Source organism: Balaenoptera borealis (genome assembly GCF_965194805.1).
Source record: "Balaenoptera borealis genome assembly, chromosome: 13".
In the NCBI taxonomy this organism is placed as follows: domain Eukaryota; kingdom Metazoa; phylum Chordata; class Mammalia; order Artiodactyla; family Balaenopteridae; genus Balaenoptera; species Balaenoptera borealis.
In genome coordinates, this window is record NC_138870.1 from 65,714,231 (window position 1) to 65,733,256 (window position 19,026).

The following is a 19,026-nucleotide window of genomic DNA, read 5'->3' on the forward strand; positions in this document are numbered from 1 at the left end:
TGTCTCTTTTTCCCTCTATCATGATATCAACATATCCTAGACTGAAGTTGCTCTTTCAATATGGGTCTTTGTATAAAGGGTACCTGGACCAGAGCTGCAGCCAACATAGAGTAGACATTAATGTGAGCAAAGTGCATCTTTGTTTCTGTAAGCCACTGAAATTTCTAAATCATTTGTAAATACAATATAATGTAGCCCAAGCCAGAATTTCTCAACCTTGTAGCTATCAACATGTAGTCTGCATGATTCTTTGTTTGGGGAGTGGGGTTCCTATCATTATAGGGTGTATAGCAGTATCATTGGCTTCTACTCTCAGATGTCAGAAGCACCACACCCCCCCTTTGTGACAACCAAAACTGTCTCCTGATACTGCTGAATGTCCCCTCGGGAGGACCCAGTTGAAAACCACTAGTCTCTAGTCTCACCTAGAAGTTCTCAAAGTGGGGTTTGAGACCTAGCAGTATCTATATCACCTGGGAATGTGTTAGAGATGCAGAGTCTCAAGCCCCTTTCAGACCGACTGAATGAGTAGAGATGGGGCTGGGGCCCAGCAGGTTCCATTGTATTAAACCCTCCGAGAGGTTCTGAACATTCAAGTTTGAGAACCAGTGGTCTAAGCTGACTGGTACACAAGTATCCTTGTATAAGGAGAGGGCATCATTATTGCTTTCACTTATAATGCTCAAGTTTAACTTTTGATGCCTAAAGCATAAGAATTCCATTCTTTGTGAATCTGTAAGACTTTAGAGGATGCTGCATGTGTCCTTTAGTGTAATACATATCAAACACATGAAAGTTTCATAACCTTAACAAATTTACTCTAGTCTTCTAATTTGCTGATTTACTGGATCACAGTAACTCCAAATGAAGAAAAAATCCAAAGTGGGGTAGCATTTTGATCTTTTGAAAAACACTTTATGAAATGATGTTTTTAGAAGGATAATTGTCAGTTTCTATGATTCAGCCTTTGTACCCTCATTTTATTTAAGCACATTTTATATAAACATAATTTATTTTTGAAGAATGAAGAATTGAGAATCAGTATTCATAATTCACAGGTTTGTTTAATTGCAAAAATTTTTATCACAAATGATTGCCCTTTTTCCAGCTAATTCCCTTTTACATACACCCTTGAGCTTGAGCATAAGGAATAATTAACTTTGCAAAGTAAGTTGTTACCATATGTAAAGGTATAGGCAGTGTACATTATAATGCTAATTTACATAGTTAAGAGACTGAGCATTCCCCCTTAGCTGAAGTTAGCAACAGGAGGTGAAAAATCAGAATTAATTTGATGATATTAGCTCAGAAAATGCTAGGGAATTATATCAATTTGAATGACACAAATATTTTCATCTATTTCTCCATGCTGCCCCCTTTTAGTGAGGAATGTTTATGGGCAGAAAAATCTGAAAAGCTTTTCCTCGATGCTCTTCTCATTAGCTCTCAGTGGTTCATGGTCTCTACTATACCTGATAAGTGTTTTAAAAGTTTTCCTAAAATCAGAATTTCAGGATGGTAATTATAACCAGTACAAGATAAATATAAGAAATTTACCCTTTAGGTTTTCTGCTTTTTATCAAAATATTAAAGAGCTGATTATACAGTAATAGGTTTATGGAATAGACTAAGAAAAATGCTCTATGTCAGAAAACATAATATACATTTTATGGTTTTTGTCACATCATTATCTTCAACACACTTGGCCATCAACTTTCAATTATACACTTGGAGTGAAAATATTCTTTCTCAAAAAGAAAAAAGAAAAAAAACCTTTTGAGGTTTTTTTTTGCGCTATTTTTGTATAGGAATAAATCTTGATTTTTATTGTCAGATTAGGATTGTACTAAATATCTTCAGAATAAAAAGCCCTTGGATTTGTTCTTTAAAAGAGGAGCTGAAGTCTTTCCCTTTAAAACATTATCTGTCTGCCGGTGGAGAGTGCCATGCTCCGTTTTTTAGGTCCTTTACACTCTTGAATTTGATTTGTGCTTTTACAGCACAAATCCCAACATTCAGAAGACAGATCTGCCTGCTTCAGCTGCCTGCAGCTCTAGAGAATTAGTCTGTCATTCTCAGTGTCGTGGAGTGTGTGTTATGTATGTGAGTGAGTGTGTATGTAGTGTGTGTGTGTGTGTGTGTGTGTGTGTCTCGCCGTATCTGAGGCGGGGTAGCCGAGAGTGATTTAAACATGCATAGGGTTAATCGTGTAGCATCTCATTCAGGCTTGGCTTTGAAACCTGTGGCATGCTAGGCTGGACAGCCGCTTCTGTGCCTCTGTTTTAATTTAGCAGGATGTTTGCTGCCATGGCAGCCAGCAGCAGCCACTGCAGCAAGGAAGAGCCATAGATCTGAGAATGCAGGTGGAATACTAAAACACGAGAGGCGCGTGCAGGGCTGGCTTCAGTGCTTAATCTGCTCTTACGGGGCTCTGATGTGGAGGCTCTACATGCGGCACCTTGTCAGTTCCTCTAGAGTAAAGGGCTGCAGACCCAGATAGATCCGTGAAGGGCTGGTGAGAGGCAGGGAAAAAAAGCAAAGCCAGAGACATCGCTGGTGCTTCACTACCTCGCGTTTGGGAATACAGAAGCGATAGAGGGAAATGTGGACCCATCGCCCTGCTGAGACACGTGATTGGATGAAGACTGGAAAACGTAGTTGGCTTCCTGTGCTACTTTTCAGCTGGAGCAGTGTCTTTGATGAACTCTTTTCTGCTTCCGATATACACAAGCAAAATGTTTGTAAGTACTGCTGATGAGGGGCATGACCTGGCAAGCTGAATTGTGGGCAACTCATTGATTGTACTATAGCTCTAGGATCTAACGTGGATGTTTGAGCCTTGCCTGAGCTTTTATTGAAGTGCAAGTGTTAATTAAAACCAAAAGGGCCAGTTGGCATCTCAGTGCAGAAAAGACAATATGAAGTCCAATTGAAAGAGAAGAAGCCGGTAAGGAGAGTCATGCAGCGGCCGGCTGAACTCTCTGTGTTTCAGAGCAAAGTAAGGCCAAAGGGAGCTGGCCTTCAGAAGCAAAAGTCTCTGACCAATCTGTCCCTCACCAGTGAGGGGGAGAGGCGACCCACTGTGCGCATTTCCAACTGGTTTGGAAATGCCGCCAAGGCCAGCCAGAGGGAATCCAGCTACGCAGAGAGGCGCTCGCTGTCTAGATTCTTGTCAAGGTCCGTGCAGTCCCTGTACCACACCAGTGGCCCGGGGGCCTGGAACCTGCTGCCTGCCAGCTGTGCAGGCAGGGAGAGCTTAGAAGAGTGGTCTTCCAGAAAATTCTTGGAAGGTGAGAGTGATGAAGACAGCCGGTCCGAAGATGAAAATGTGTCCCCCAGGCCTGGCAGCACCGGCAGGGGCTGGGCCGAAGAGGAGGGAGAAAGCTGCCTGCGGGAAGGCACAGCTCTTCTGGACGAGGATGTGATCCTGACAATGCTTGGCGACCTGGAACAGGCCCTTTACACTGACTTGTTAGGTAAGTCGGGTCTGCTCCTAAAAAGGAGGATGGAATTTTCAGAAGCTGCCTCTTTGCCTAAGCCAAATAGCTTCTGTTCTTCTGACTGATGTTTTCGAAACCGTAGTTACTCAAAACAATTTTAAATTCCTTGTCTCTTGAAATGATTGTCTTCAGAAAGCTGAACTGTGAGAACTCGTTGTAAAGTGTATATGGAGAAAGTAAATAGCAACCACCCGCCCTGGGCATTATTGGCCTGGAGTCTAGTACACTCTACACATCCATAAGTAAGTGTTAACATTTTAAAACTCCAAATTTCTTTTTTACTTAGTCATTAACGGGGCCTATTTATTCAACTTCCCTCAAGGTGACCTCACCACAGATTTGGAATGAAGAATGAAGGACCTCATGGGTAAATTTTTTGTATAGTCAAGTTTCTTCTGCTGCCTCAGTGGTGTCTGAATAGATGGCCTTGTTTGTACCTCGGTGACAAGTACCATACTTTCTAGTTATGCTGGAAATGCAGAGGCCTCTTCTGACAGCTTTACTCACTTTTTTTTGAAGTGTTTGGCAAAACATACTTCTGAGTGTGTACATTATAACTATTTAAATTACTATGTAGATGAGTGTGAACTGTTCTGATACTTTACAAAGTAGGCCTGTTTGATGACATGATTCTTAGGAGTAACTTCTGATAATAATCTTTAATTAATTAGATAGGACAATGTCTGAAGTAATTCTTCAGTTTTGCCACCTGCCTGAATAGCTAAACTGTATACGTTTTAATTGTTATATCTAAGTTCAGCGCTCTACTGTAGCATATTTATATCATATGGTGCCTTCTTCAAAAAGTCATAAGCATTAAGCCATTGACCACATCCTCTTTTATGTCAGTGTGTATTTCCACAAAGGACTTCATATAGGACTCATTAAATTCGAAAGAATTAAACCAGACCAGTGATCCCTTTGTTTCTGATTCATACAACTGAAGCCAAATATAGGTTTGTTTTTATTCTCTGTGTAGACTCTCCTGTTACAAGAGGTTTTATGAGATTTTCTGGAATCTTAGTGAACCAGCTTTAGAAGAAGAAAGCTTAGAGAGACAGCAGAGGTGAATATCGCTCAATTTTTCTTGTTAGTTTAGCTTTAAAAGAGTAATGTTTCCACAGTTGCGGGAATAGTGATTTCTGAATCTGAATACACCAAGTGCTCAGACACTGAAGATTTACTTCTTCACCATTGTGTGATTTCCATGATGAACTGCTTCTCATAAAAAAAAAAAAAAAAAAAAACCCTGCATGCAGTACAAAGGCAAGAGGGGGAGTCTTAATCCTTAAGAATCTTTTTTTGTTTCTTGATCCTCTGAAACGGTAGAATCAAATAATATTTGTCTTTTGCCTTGAAAATGGTAGCATTTATCTTGTTCTAAGTACCTCTTATGTAAGTATTTTCAAAGATATGACCAAAGTAAAGTCCCCTGAAAGCATGTGTTGGTTGTTCTGTTAAATTATAGCATGCTGTGGCTGGGTGTGTATATGACATATGCCTTTTTGTACATAAATAACTTGGAGCATTACTGTCAGAGGGTCATCTCTCAATAGGTGTCTGTGTATTCCATGGTTTTTAAACTGAGCATCTGCTAATTTATTTATGGGATTATTCTCCTTAAGGCTTTTTTCTCCCCCAGCATATGCCAGTATTCAAAGATGCAAATGAGAAAGTCAGAGGAAGAGTTTATTCAAATAGCTCTGATATGAATAATCATATCAGGATAATGAAGCATTGCAATGCAATTCCCTAAATAATGATGCATGTTAAGTTGGTAAATATATCCAAGCCCACAGCACACAAGAATTGCAGGATTTTTGCTACGTGCTTGACTAGGTTCTGCTTCTGACTCAAAATGGCTTCTTCCAAGTTAGTTTTTAGGCAGAGTTCCCTGAGTTCAACTCTTTATTCTTGGATATCCTAAATAAATCAGACACACTAGGGTCTGTGCTATAACTATATAGGAGAATATTTAAAAGGTAGTGGTAAAGCTGTTAGCCATATTTTGCTATTTTTCCCCCAAAGTGTCTGGTTTAACCTGATGAGTTGAAAAATTTTCTATCCAGCTCACCTTTGGGGTCATCCACAAAATTAGGGTGATTTCTCCAAATAAATCAGGCAGCTGTACTCTAAAAAATAACATTTGTAATATAGCTGGTATAGAGGACATAATTCTCTGTGAATCAGGTTCATTCATATGTAATTTGATTTCCTCCTAAAAGATGACAAAGGCTGGCAGTGTTCATTACAATGTGTGTAATTAAAGCTTGAAAAGTAAGGGCAGGACCACACAGATTAAATGGTCCGTCTGCTATTAAGTAAAAACGCAAAAGCACCGAACTGACCCTGTTACTCTGTCCTAATAGAAGAGATGTTACAAGCAAAGAGAAAGTAGTTTGCACTAATGTTAAAAATTCAAAGCAAATTGCAGAATATGCCATTCTGGAAAATGTGTATAAGCCCTTACTATTTTGTCTGACAGGAGGCTTCCTGACTTTTACATTTGGCTTTTTCACAGTTGTGATTCCCTCCCTGCCCCCATTTCTCTAGACATCATTTGGATACAAATTTAGAGGATATTTCAGGCTTGTGCAATACTTACGGGGGTTGTAAGTGCATTTAACTTTATCTTGCCTTTCATGGGTCATTGAGAACATTTGCTGCAAGAAATTTTGATTTGGTTATTATCTTTCCTGACATGAATGAGGCAGCAATTATGTTTTGCTCAGTAAGTGTTGGGAGGAAAAGGTCCATTTGTCTGATTGTCATGAGTGGTGCAGTGTCATGAGTAGATGTCATGAGGAGAAAAAGCAATGGAGAGAGAGAGAGGTAATGGTTCTGAAATATGAGGGAAGCTGTATAAACAATGGATTCAACTGGAAGAATCCAAGGATCTAAGATGCCTGTTGGATTGGAAGAAGGAAATTTAAAAGGAGATAAAGAAGGTGTTAAAAAATACTGAGTGAAATGGAATGTCTGAAAATACACTGTTCTTAAAGTTTATGTAAAAAAGATATTGAAAGTAATTCAAATATCAGTGTTACTAATATTATGCAATTGGCAAGTAGTTGAGGTGCAGCTTGATTACAAAGTCAAAGTTCTCCCCAAGGGAAGGGGCTAGGAGATGGGAGATAGGGAACTTGTAATGGTGTATTTTTGACACTTGTGTAAGGGCAATGACTTGCCTTCCTTACTCCCTCCAATAAAAGTCATCTCAGCACTTTCTCCTTTAAGACTTTTCTCTTACCATCACTTAGAATCTTAGGCTTCTCTACTGTGTGAAATCTTAGATAAACTACTGAATATTAGCTTTAATGTGTCTCCAGTTTGGTCTCATCCTTCACTGTTACTTTTGCCCTTTTTAAGTAAAATCTCTTCTTCACCCCTGCCTTTCCTTTGACTGTAATGATATTTTTTTCTGCCCTTCAAGATTTTCCTTACAAAGCCTTCTTTTTCTTTCAGCATACTGCCAGATTGTTTGGAAATAAGAGGTAGACTTCTTTCTAGCCATTTCTCAAATACACTCTGTTATATTTATGAGGAGAAGGATGGGAAGAATTTCCAGAGAAAATATAATTAGAGTCTTAAGGGTTATTAACAGTTCTGAATTTTAAAATAATGTTAATCTATGAGGTTAGAAATTGTATGACTTGAATTAGGGTTAGAAAAGTTTATGCCATGTGCGTGAGGGTACAACATACTCATTTCTTTTTTTTAAATTTTTTTTTTATTGAAGTATAGTTGATTTACAATGTTGTGTTAATTTCAGGTGTACAGCAAAGTGATTCAGTTATACACACACACACATATATATATTCTTTTCAGATCATTTTCCCATTATAGGTTATTACTAAATATTGAGTATAGTTCCCTGTGCTATACAGTAAGTCCTTGTTGTTTATCTATTTTATATATAGTAACGTGTATATATTACTCCCTCCTCTGCCACCTTTCCCCTTTGGTGACCATAAGTTTGTTTTCTCTGTCTGTGAGTCTGTTTCTGTTATGTAAATAAGTTCATTTGTATCATTTTTTAGATTGCACCTATAAGTGATAGCATATGATATTTGTCTTTCTCTGTCTGACCTACTTCACTTAGTATGATAATCTCTAGATCCATCCATGTTGCTACAGATGGCATTATTTCATTCTTTTTTATGGCTGAGTAATATTCCGCGCGCGCGCGCGTGTGTGTGTGTGTGTGTGTGTGTGTACACACACACAGGGAAGTTAAGGAAGTTTTTCAGTACTTTCTAAATCTGAAATAATAATACAGTTATTAAGCATATTTCAATCATTCAAATAATTGGTAAATTAAAAGGAAGAGATTTGCAGACTGGCAGCAGAGTGGTGGTTGTTTTGGCAACCATTCAGGATGAAGGATAATGAACAGTGTAGTAATGTTTGGCTGAAGAAGAAATTAGCATTTGTCTTTCTGAGTGGCTGCCATGGTAAAGTGATATAAAATTATTCATTTGGTTTCAGAGCCATTGAGACCCCTGGGTGGAAGTTAAATGGGGGCAAATCATTACACGTCCTCAGAATTCTTTTTATAATGAGACCTAATTGGCCTAATATTGGAAAGAGTCGCCTCTTACTGGAGAGGAGGAAGCCTTTCCGATCTTGGAGGTTTTAGGCAGAGACCCATGGCCACCTCGCTAGTGACACAAAGAGTTTTCCCTCATTGGCTGAGAGGTGAGCCAAGACAATCTCTGAAGTCCCCACCAACTCTAAGATTCTATTATAGATGTTAAATGTGTGCATTTGTTGTGTGTGTTTTTTTTAACCTGGCATGAATACTGTGGAAGAAAAATGAACAGGTTGAATATCTACCTGTATTCTTAAAACTGATGGTAGATATGCATCTTGACTTGTCTATGTGACAGTTTTCATACTGGAATTTAATACATGCCATTTTCTACCTTCACTTTTCCTTCTTTTTTTCTTTTCCTTCCATCCCTTCTGCACTCCTTTCCCTTCCCTACCATCCCCTCCTTTGCCATCCTCTTCCTTTCTTTCTTTCCTATACCTTCTCGCCCCTTAATCCATTCATTCCCTTTCCTTCCTTCCCTTGTTTTATTCCTTCTTTCTTTTTATTTAAAATTCCTCATCACTAGACATCCTCCTGAGTTCAAATTGAACAGAATTAAGACTATGTTTCCTCTCCTTCCTTTCCATATTGTCCTTATTATCCAGATTCACCAATTTCAATGGCCACTGGCCTGGGAATTATTACATGGCCATAAACAAAATGGTTAATGGCACCTCTGCCCCCAAATGACAGATAGAGGTTGAACAAGGCCAACAGTTGTCACCCTGGCAGAGCTGCTTATTTTATGTGTAGACTTATTACTGGATTAGATGCCTAAGACTTTACTGGCACTCTGGTGTCACATGTGGATATTTTGGTTCCCTGTAGAAAGTGGAGAAATAATTAAAAATAAAGCTATCCAATTCTTGGATCTTGGTTCTTGAGTCTAATAAAATAAAAGACTTAAAAAGATATTGCTTCTATGAGAAAAGGCCTCTGTCTGATTCCCCAGAGTATAAATGTATACTTGCTACATAAGTCAAGTTTATCTCAGCTATTCTGAGCACACTTTGAAATAGGTGATTATGAAAGTAATTAGGATCCAAATAGTTTCAGATTTTTAAATTAAGCTTAGAAACATGGAGCACTGTACAGTATATTTCCAAATGACTCTCTCATTTTGCAATGATTAAGGTCATAGACCTACGGAATACTATTGTATTTTCGCCACTTCAAATTATTACTTGTAACATTACATTTGTTTCTATTCACATTTTATTTGTAGAAAAAAAATTATAATTTCAGATAATAATAGTCATTTGGAATTTTCTACCTATTATTTTACCTTTGTGAAAAGGAACTCATATCTATATCTATATCTATATATAATTATTCAAATTATTCACAGGACAGTAAATGGCATGAATAACAAATTTATTATTATGTTACTCTTCTAGGTGAAGACCCTGAAACAAGAAGAATGAGAACAGTTAAAAACATAGCAGATTTGAGGCAGAATTTAGAAGAGACTATGTCCAGTCTTCGTGGGACCCAGATAAGTCACAGGTCTTCTTCAATTCTGCCTATTTTGGGGCCAATAAAGAAAAAATTACAATTAAGCATTTAACTTCTTGTAATGATAAAGAAGGAATTTTAGTTTTCCTTTACTATTTTCTCACTTACATTTTTTTTTAAATTTTTATTTATTTATTTATTTATGGCTGTGTTGGGTCTTCGTTTCTGTGCGAGGGCTTTCTCTAGTTGCGGCAAGTGGGGGCCACTCTTCATCGCGGTGTGCGGGCCTCTCATTATCGCGGCCTCTCTTGTTGCGGAGCACAGGCTCCAGATGCGCAGGCTCAGTAATTGTGGCTCACGGGCCTAGTTGCTCCGCGGCATGTGGGATCTTCCCAGACCTGGGCTTGAACCCGTGTCCCCTGCATTGGCAGGCAGATTCTCAACCACTGCACCACCAGGGAAGCCCCACTTAAATTTTATATGACAATCAACTGGTGACTTCTCAGCCCTACCCAGTGATGTTTTTCTCCTATCCATCTCTTCTTCAATATAATTTCCCATTTAATCTGAATTAGCTACTGAAACTACCACCATCACTGCTAAATGGATTTTCACGCCTGCCTCAAATAACAATGGTGGAAGTTGTAATTAAAATGCATCTGAGGAGAGGTGGTAGAGAGTCTTTCAAACATAATTGTAGTTAACTTCCAGAAAAGTTCTGGGAAGGCTACAATGGGTTAAATTAAGGGTTGGTTGAGAATGTGAAACAATATTTTGTTTTATCTAAAATGTAATGATGGCGTTTCCTTTGAAAGCAAACAATCTGTGATGAATGCCCCGTCCTACATTTTGATACCTGCAGAGGTGTTTAGAATCTCAAAATGAATGTATAATTTGACTTTCATGAAAATGGACATACTTCTAAGAAATGACTCTCAACTGTAGGCGTTCCTGTCTTCATGCATTCTGGGTCCATGGCCCCAGGTGAACCAGAATATAGTGATTTCTCTATTTTATTTGACAGCACCCTGGAGACAACATTTGACAGCACTGTGACGACGGAAGTGAACGGCAGGACCATACCCAACTTGACAGGTCGACCCACTCCCATGACCTGGAGGTTGGGCCAGGCATGTCCTAGACTTCAGGCTGGAGATGCTCCCTCCCTGGGTGCTGGCTACCCTCGCAGCAGTACCAGTCGTTTCATCCACACAGACCCCTCAAGGTTCATGTACACTACGCCTCTCCGTCGAGCTGCTGTCTCTCGGCTGGGAAACATGTCACAGATTGACATGAGTGAGAAAGCAAGCAGTGACCTGGACATGTCTTCTGAAGTCGATGTTGGTGGATATATGAGTGATGGTGATATCCTTGGGAAAAGTCTCAGGGCCGATGACATCAACAGTGGGTAAGTGGCCCTGGGCCCCGGTCTCTAACAGAATTGTGTAAAGAGAGGTGGTCTACTACAATGCAGTAGCTGTAGGAAGGGGGTATAGGTTAGTTAATAAAATCATTAGAAAATGTGAGAAATCTAAGGTTATTTGGGGGTATTTCACCCTTCTCTTCTAACTATTCATGAACAGTAAAATGTCCAAAATTTCCAAAAAGTCTTTTCATTATAACCCATTAACTTTTTCTATGGTTAGTTCAGAGAAACACATGTGCCCTGTGTTTTTCAGAGTGATTTTCACATGCTTCTTAAATAACAGATTTTGTAGTGAAGGACGTGGGAAGGAGACAGGAGGAGTTTTGCTGAGCTGCTTGATTTTTTTTTTTTTTTTGGCTTGTCAAAGCTGCCTGTAACTGCTTTGAGGAACACAGATTTTCTAGCATTCTTCAATTATACACCTCCGATCTAACTTGAGAGAAAATCATTTTAGATTTGAAAATTTCAATCTATTTATTCTCTTTTGATGGCATCAGATTCTTTTATGTTAACCCCTGTTTTCCTTCTGTTTTCTATTACATTCCAAAAAAAAGTTGTGATTATAAAACTCTCGAAAGCATTTTGGCAATTTGGAATATTTAGTTCAATCTGAGGATGAGCCCCAGTGGAGGAAATAGGATATTCTATTAAAACTACTTCTATTAATAACTGTAGTTGACACTTTGAAAATTTATTACCTACTTCACTCTTTTTTAAGTGCTTTAAGGACATTAATTCATTTAACCCCCTCCCCACCACCAACCCTTATGAGGTAAGTATTTTTATACCTGTTTTACAGATAAGGAAACTGATCCCACTTGGCCCCAACTGTATTAAAGCTAAGCAAAGACTAGACTTGCATTAGGACTCAGATACGTCTGACTTCAAAACCTAGGCTCTATAATAAAAGGAAAAGCTTCCCAATTAACTTTATCTATATTTTCCATGTGAGTCCAGGTTTTTACCTCTTCTTTGTCCTTATGCATCTGAGAGGACTGGTCTCAGAAATCGCTCTTCTGTACAAGTAACCTTTCCTAACTTCAGTCATGAAAAGCTTGTTTGAATGGGAACAAGACCTTAAAAAGTACAAAAGAGTTTTTGATCAGACTTAACAGCTCTGCTTTGATATCCTGATACCCACCAGTTCATTCCTGGTGGCCACCTGCTCTGAATTTCTAAAGGTCTAGAACTAGGGAGACAGGTTATTGTTAATTAGGGTAGGAAGCAGTTGAGTTGCCACTGGAGTTGGAGTGTCTAAATTAAGTCTCTTTCTACCATTTGCTATCTGCCAACTCCTTGGGAGCTTAACGTATCCAAATTCCTTTCTGTAATAAGGATAAAATTGCAAAATCTTCATGAAATTGTTAGGAATGAAGAAAATAACCCACAAAATTGTACTTAGCACAAAGCCTGTCACAATATGTGTTCAGTAAATTATCATCATCATCACAATTACATTTTTTTATCAGTAATAATTATTAATCTAATGATTAACAACCTAATAATCATAGGATATGATCTTATATAGGAGAGAGTAGAAATTGTGAGAGGTGTGAAGAATCCTGGGAAAAGAATAGAGAAGAGAGATCGTGAGCTGAATTATGTATGTATGTATGTATGTGTTCAAAAATATTTGTTGCATTCTTCCTATGTGCCAAGCAACATTCTAGGCACTGTGTGTTCAGTGGTGAACAATATAGACACAGTACCAGCCCACGTATACTCACATGTTAGTGTTTTTATATTTTTATAGTTGCTCATTTATTCAATAAATGAATAGTAATATGTGTACATATGTATGTACGTGTGTATGTATATACATTCTTAGATAAGGGGTTTTTGAAAGTCATTTTTTAATAAACTGAGTTCTGCTTATAGTAGTGTATTTTACCAGTATACCTATAGTCAGGAGCATTTTGTATTTCCCAGGACTCTAGCGGTATTAGACAACTAACTTCTGTAACAGAGAAATCTCAAAATCTCAGTAACTTAACACAAAGAAGTTAATTCCTCCTTCACATAAAACCCCTCCTGGTGTTTCTGATCATCAGTTGGGGACTAAGATGGATGGTAGGTAACTCTGCTATTATCCAACCAGACTGCTGACGTCACCCTGGGTGTTGATTTCAACAGACAGATGACAAAAGAGAGGAAGAACAATGGTGTAAGAATAGTTCATATGTACCAGGTCTGGAAGTGGGGGTTATGACTTCTACCCACATTTCCTTATCCAGAACTGCTGCAGCCCCATCTCACTGACAGCGAGGCCAGGAACCAACATTCATCTTTGTGCCCAGGAGGAAGAGGAAATTGGTTTGATGAGAGCTGGCTAGTCTCTGCAGAACTAACGAGAAATTTTTAAGATACTGTTCTTTGTCCTTCCTACTTGTTTCCTGCCTCACTGGAAACCTGATTCTCACGTCTGTTCTCCAGTTTTGTTCCCTGTTGGCCTTTCAGAGGAGGTCTTGAATAGTCCCACAAATGAGTCCATGTAAGAACGCATTAGTGGTCTGCACGCTTTGTGTTGAGTCATTCATACTCAGTGTCTAAAGTAGAAGAAGAAGAAGAAACAAAAACTAAAAATAACACAAATCCTATTTGAAAACTTCCTCTGATGATGTTTACCTGCTTGGCCTTATACATGTTCTCTTTCCCATGGTAGAGTACAGGACACTGAAATTTAAAGAATGACTCAGAGTTCTGTCCCCTGGATGGAGCATGACTAGACGTGGTCAGCAGGCAGTGTCACTGGTCTCAGCTCAAGGGTGACTGGGGGGTTATGGGGAGGACACCCAGGATGTGTTGTACTTCCTCATTGCTCACCAGCGTATGTAGTGTACCATTGTCAACATCAGTAGGATGCAGCCCGATTTGTCAGCCTAAAGTTAAAAGATAGGAAGATATCCCAGGGGAACTTTAATTTGATGTTTTCTTTAAGAAAAAAGGGCATAGAAAAGTCTGTGCTACAATTCATGAAAAAAATTGAATCACAAAGTTAACTGTCTGTTCCCAATTTTTTAAAGTATGTTTTAGTGATTAAAGGGACAAAAAAGGCTCAAAAGACAAAGGAGTGAATGAAGATGTTTAATCTTGGATTTTTTTCTCATTCAAGAAGGAATGTCATGAAGTAAATGGGAAAGGAGTTTCATTTTTTTCATGTACTTCAGGTAGAACTCAGAAAATAAGTTAATAGGCATTCTGAGAATTCGAGATTTCTTGAAGCATGGAAAGGCTTATCTCTTTCTTCTCTTCTAAAAATTACTTTAAACACTTGGGGATGTGAATCTGCCAGTAATTAGGAATTAGTCAGAGGAAGGCCTCTTACTTATAATGAATCTCTTTGAAAAATTCTCCATGTGTAAAGCAAAAAACAGAACACCCTGGAAAACTGGGGGAAAAGTTACATATTTTAATTGGGTGGAAATTGAAGTTATCTGCAGGTGTCACAGTGATAAATAGTTGGGCCAAGTATATAACCTAAAATCCTGCTTTAAATGGCCCAAACGCAAAGTAATTTAATTCTGGAGAATGACATTTTTTAAAAGGGAGGTGGATACTTTAATGCTGCTTTAATCCCCCTGATCCTCCCACAATTCTCCTTTAGGAAACTTTGTGATGACTGAAGCATGCAAGACATTGGGAAGGGCAGGGTTACTTGAGTTGGGTTAAAAGGATGTACATGGGAAACCACATATTCCTAATCACAATGCTTCTATTCATTTCATTTTCAAGATATGAGAGTTATTTTTAGTGAATGTATAAAGTCTAATGGAAAAAATAGCCAGTAATGTTAGTCAACGCTTATATAGCACTTATTATGTGCTAGGTAATGCTCTATGCATTTTACATATACTAACTCATTTATATCTCACCATAACTGTAAGAGATAAGCATATCATTACTATGTCCATTTTACAGATGAAACAACTGAGGCATAGATAGGTTAAGTAACTTTAGGTAGAACTCAGAAAGTTAGTTCATTGGTATTCTGAGAATTCAAACTTTCTTGATGCATGCAGTGCTGGACTTGAACTTAAAAGCAGTCTGGCTCCAGTCTCCACTCTTAACCATCTTGACATACTGACCCTGTGAAGTTGTCTACATGTCTACTTGTCCACATTTCTCTCCTAGGAGTTGATTTTTTACAAACGAACATAACAGAGCTTCACAACAATCATTCATTGTTAGTATAGTTTTCTTAGCTGGCACCTTGGATCAAGGGGACAATCCTTAATATTATCTGTGTTCATGATCTGTGTTCTAGATGCTGAACTAGAGTTCCTTGGAGGTTAAAAAAACACACACACATTTTAGATGCCCTGTGTTTTCATGTCATAACAAATAGCTAATTGTTATATACAGTTTCTGATATAAGATATTGAATGTAAAAACGGAATTCTAGGAAGATATGGTAGGGGCATAGGTGAATCTTTCCAAATACCCACAAAAATAGACAAAGCAACTAGATAGCAAAACCATGGGAAAAAACCGTGATCGTTGTTGAAAAAAGAAGATGACAAGGTATCACCTCAAACCCCAAGTATAAGCAATGAAGGACAAACAGTCAAGAGGCAAAGGAGAAAGGAACAGAATGATATCAGCATCTGTGTACGAAGAAACAGAAGGTAGTAGTGGGGCGTCTGATAACACTGAGAACAGAAGAACCACAAAATAGCCAAGAGAAACTGACTAGAAAACACACAGGGCCTATCTGAAGATAGCAACTGAAGCTGGGAAGGTTTTGACCACTTGACCAGCCAGGGACAGTAAGGGCTGAAGGTCATATCTGAAGGGAGTGGAGCAATCTTGTTGAAGATTGAATTCATTAAACTCTCCAGCCACAGCTCCCTTCCAGGACAGGACCCCACACTGAGGGAAAACTTCCGGGAGTAGAAGCAAATTGAACAGGATGTAGCAATAGAGGTGAAGATAGAGAAGGTCCAGATAAAAGTGGGAGATGGGAACAGAGTCCAAAAATCTCAAAAAAGCTAATTATCACCTTCTAAAACACTACACAAAAATAGCAGAAGCATTTACTGTGTGAAGTTAGAAAGGTATCTAGATCAAGTTTCTTTTTATTCTGAAGAATTAATTTCACATAAAAATAAGAGAAAAATGTCAGGATAAAACCCCACATAAGCCACAAACATATACAAGACATATAACTACTAAAAGATTACTATCAATGGGGAAAGAAAAAAACAAAACTAAACATAGAATCCAATAGGATCCATAGAATCCAAAAATGAGCAAAAGTCATAAACAGACATTTCACAGACAAAACATAAATGGCCTATAACAAAGTAAAAATATGATCAACCTGCTTGGTAATCTGGAACTTGTAAATTAAAGCCAACATGAGAATTCTTATTCATAGACAAGTAGAAGTTTATTCTGAAAATATTTTGAAAACTCTTTGGCATTGACTAGTAGGGTTTGAATATATTATGTATCCCTTTTGACCCAATGATTCCTTTCCTAGATATAGACCTTTGACAAGCTCTTGCCTGTGAGCATAAAGAAATGTGCATATACAGATGTTCACGGCAGAGTTGTTTGTAACAGCAAAAAATCTAAAAACAGCTCAAGTGTCTGTAATAGTCAAACGGATAAATAAACTAGTGTGCTTGTAAAACAAAGCTGTATAACACTAACATTAAAAATACAATAATACACATCAAGATAGATGATTTGCAAAAATATAATTTTGAGTGAAGGAAATAAGTCACAAAAGAATATATACAATGTGATTCAATTTATATGAAGTTCACATGCATGAGATGCTGAACAGTGTATTTTTAGGAATATATGCCCATGTGATTAAACCATAAAGAAAAGTAAAGGAATGCTTAACACAAAATCTAGGGCAATAGATATCTCTAGAAAGGAGGTTTAGAAATGTAGGACTGGAAAAAGCCTATATGGTCACTGAAGAAACTGGAAATGTTCTGTTTCTGAAGCCAGGTTATGGGTACATGAAAACTGATATTATTTTTTAATTATTATTTAATGTGTACTGTTACATTTTATACTGTTGCAAAAATATGATGTATTTAAATATGAAGCTTTTTTTTAAAAAAGCATGGAGTTGCTGTGGAGGTAGAGTTGTATGTATTTATGTTGATTGAGAAAATGGGATTGAATAGCATACAGAAAGAAGATTTTTATAGTTTCTTCCGGTTTCAGTGAATTCCAGACATAATTAGAACCTAGTGATGTTGATTCACAGGTCTGAACAGACTGCATCCTGTAGTAGTTGAGGGTGGTGAGTGACAAGAAGAAAGTCATTTATCTAGATTGTTAACTAGGTGGATGGTGTGTTTCCCTATGACTATATTAGCATATACAAAAGGAGCATGAGCTTTAGTGGTAAAGGCAATATATGGTCTGTTTATGCTATATTTGAGGTGGTTATGGAAAATCCACGTATCTGTGTACAGGAAGCAGTTTAATATCTCATTCTAGTGCAGGGTGGAACACTATGGCCTGGAAATATTAATATGGAAAACACACACCTAAAGAAAATGTGCCGAAGTATGCAAAGTTTTTGTACAACAGAAGGAAGATGAGAGATGGCATTGGAAGGGAGGAAGAGTTAGAAATGCTTTGGGAGACTATTGTGTTTTTTATGTGAATCATCTTATAGCTTATAGAATTTGAACATGGCTAAAATTATCCTAAGACTTTCATAGTTTGAGAGATTTTACTTTTTGTCAGTAACCTTCACAAATTTCCTTTGCAACTTTTTGTTTGTACCAATCATCCTGTGACTGTGACCTCTTAAACTCATCTTAGCTTATGGTTTAGAAGTTTAGATATAACATTATTAGGAAATCTTTTTTTAAAATTTTACATTATTCTTTCAAACTGATCCCTAACATTTATATTTCCTGGATTGTAGCAAATTTTTCTAGAGGAACTATGAAACGCACATTCTTTTAGATTTTTAAATCCTTCAGAAAAACTGAAAAGAAGGAAGAATATTCAAGAAAAAAATTTAAATGAGAAATTTGCTTTACTCGTGTGATGCCCATATATAATTTTTCAAATAACAAACTCACGGTTCTGTTATGAGAATGCCCTACCAACATTCCAATGCGACAGTGTCTGTAAACAGAGGAAATATGACTATTTTTGGTTCAATTAATACCTGTTGTAAACCTATTTGATATTACCTGGAAAATCCCAGGGTCAAAGGAAAATGAGTATCCTTTGAAACGCTTCCTGAAAAAAGTTGATTTTTTTTCTTAATTCATTGAAATTTTAAAGTTTTTTTTTCTTTGGAAAATTAGTTTTCAAAGCATTTAAACTTTGTCTATAGAACTTACCCTTCTGTAAGCATTGAATAATTGAAAGGTTATGTTTCTAATAGAAGTCATCTTCCATCTTGTTTCTTGTTTACATGCATCGCCATTACGGCTAAAGTGCTGCGATCTGCTGTCATGGTTTCTTCCTGCAGTACGGAGGCCTTTTAAATTCAGCTGAACAAATGTTTAATATATTTGTTGATACCAAACTATATACAAAACACTTTACTAAACACTTTTAGAGATACACCAATGAATAAGACAGACCAATAAGATGTAAAACTTAACATGTATACATTGTTTTAACTTCCTCCTGAGGTTAAGTTTAGGATCAAGCATGTTGATAGTTTTTTAAAAAAGGAGTATCTCACTTATCTGGAGAGAAAATTTCTATCATCCCCAAACTTTTAAAACACAGCTTCAGGGCTTCCCTAGTGGCACAGTGGTTAAGAATCCGCCTGCCAATGCAGGGGACACGGGTTCGAGCCCTGGTCCAGAAAGATCCCACATGCCGCGGAGCAACTAAGCCCGTGCGCCACAACTACTGAGCCTGCGCTCTAGAGCCCACGAACCACAACTACTGAAGCCCGCGTGCCTAGAGCCCATGCTCCGCAACAAGAGAAGCCACCTCAATGAGAAGCCTGCACACCGCAGCAAATAGCAGCTCCCGCTCACAGCAACTAGAGAAAGCCCGTGCACAGCAATGAAGACCCAACACAGCCAAAAATAAAATAAATAAAATAG

At 37.8% G+C, this 19,026-nt stretch overlaps 1 protein-coding gene across 19 annotated transcripts in view; it reads left to right on the top strand.

Moving 5' to 3' along the window:
- The window catches only part of NAV3 (neuron navigator 3), a 1,129,181-nt gene that overhangs the window by 962,623 nt on the left and 147,532 nt on the right, over nt 1-19,026 (top strand). For all 19 annotated transcript variants that reach the window (XM_082351536.1, XM_082351537.1, XM_082351530.1 and 16 more), the window contains 2 exons: nt 9,492-9,600; nt 10,574-10,957. In XM_082351536.1, the coding sequence (XP_082207662.1) occupies nt 9,492-9,600; nt 10,574-10,957 (493 nt within the window). The remainder of the gene's footprint in view (nt 1-9,491; nt 9,601-10,573; nt 10,958-19,026) is intronic.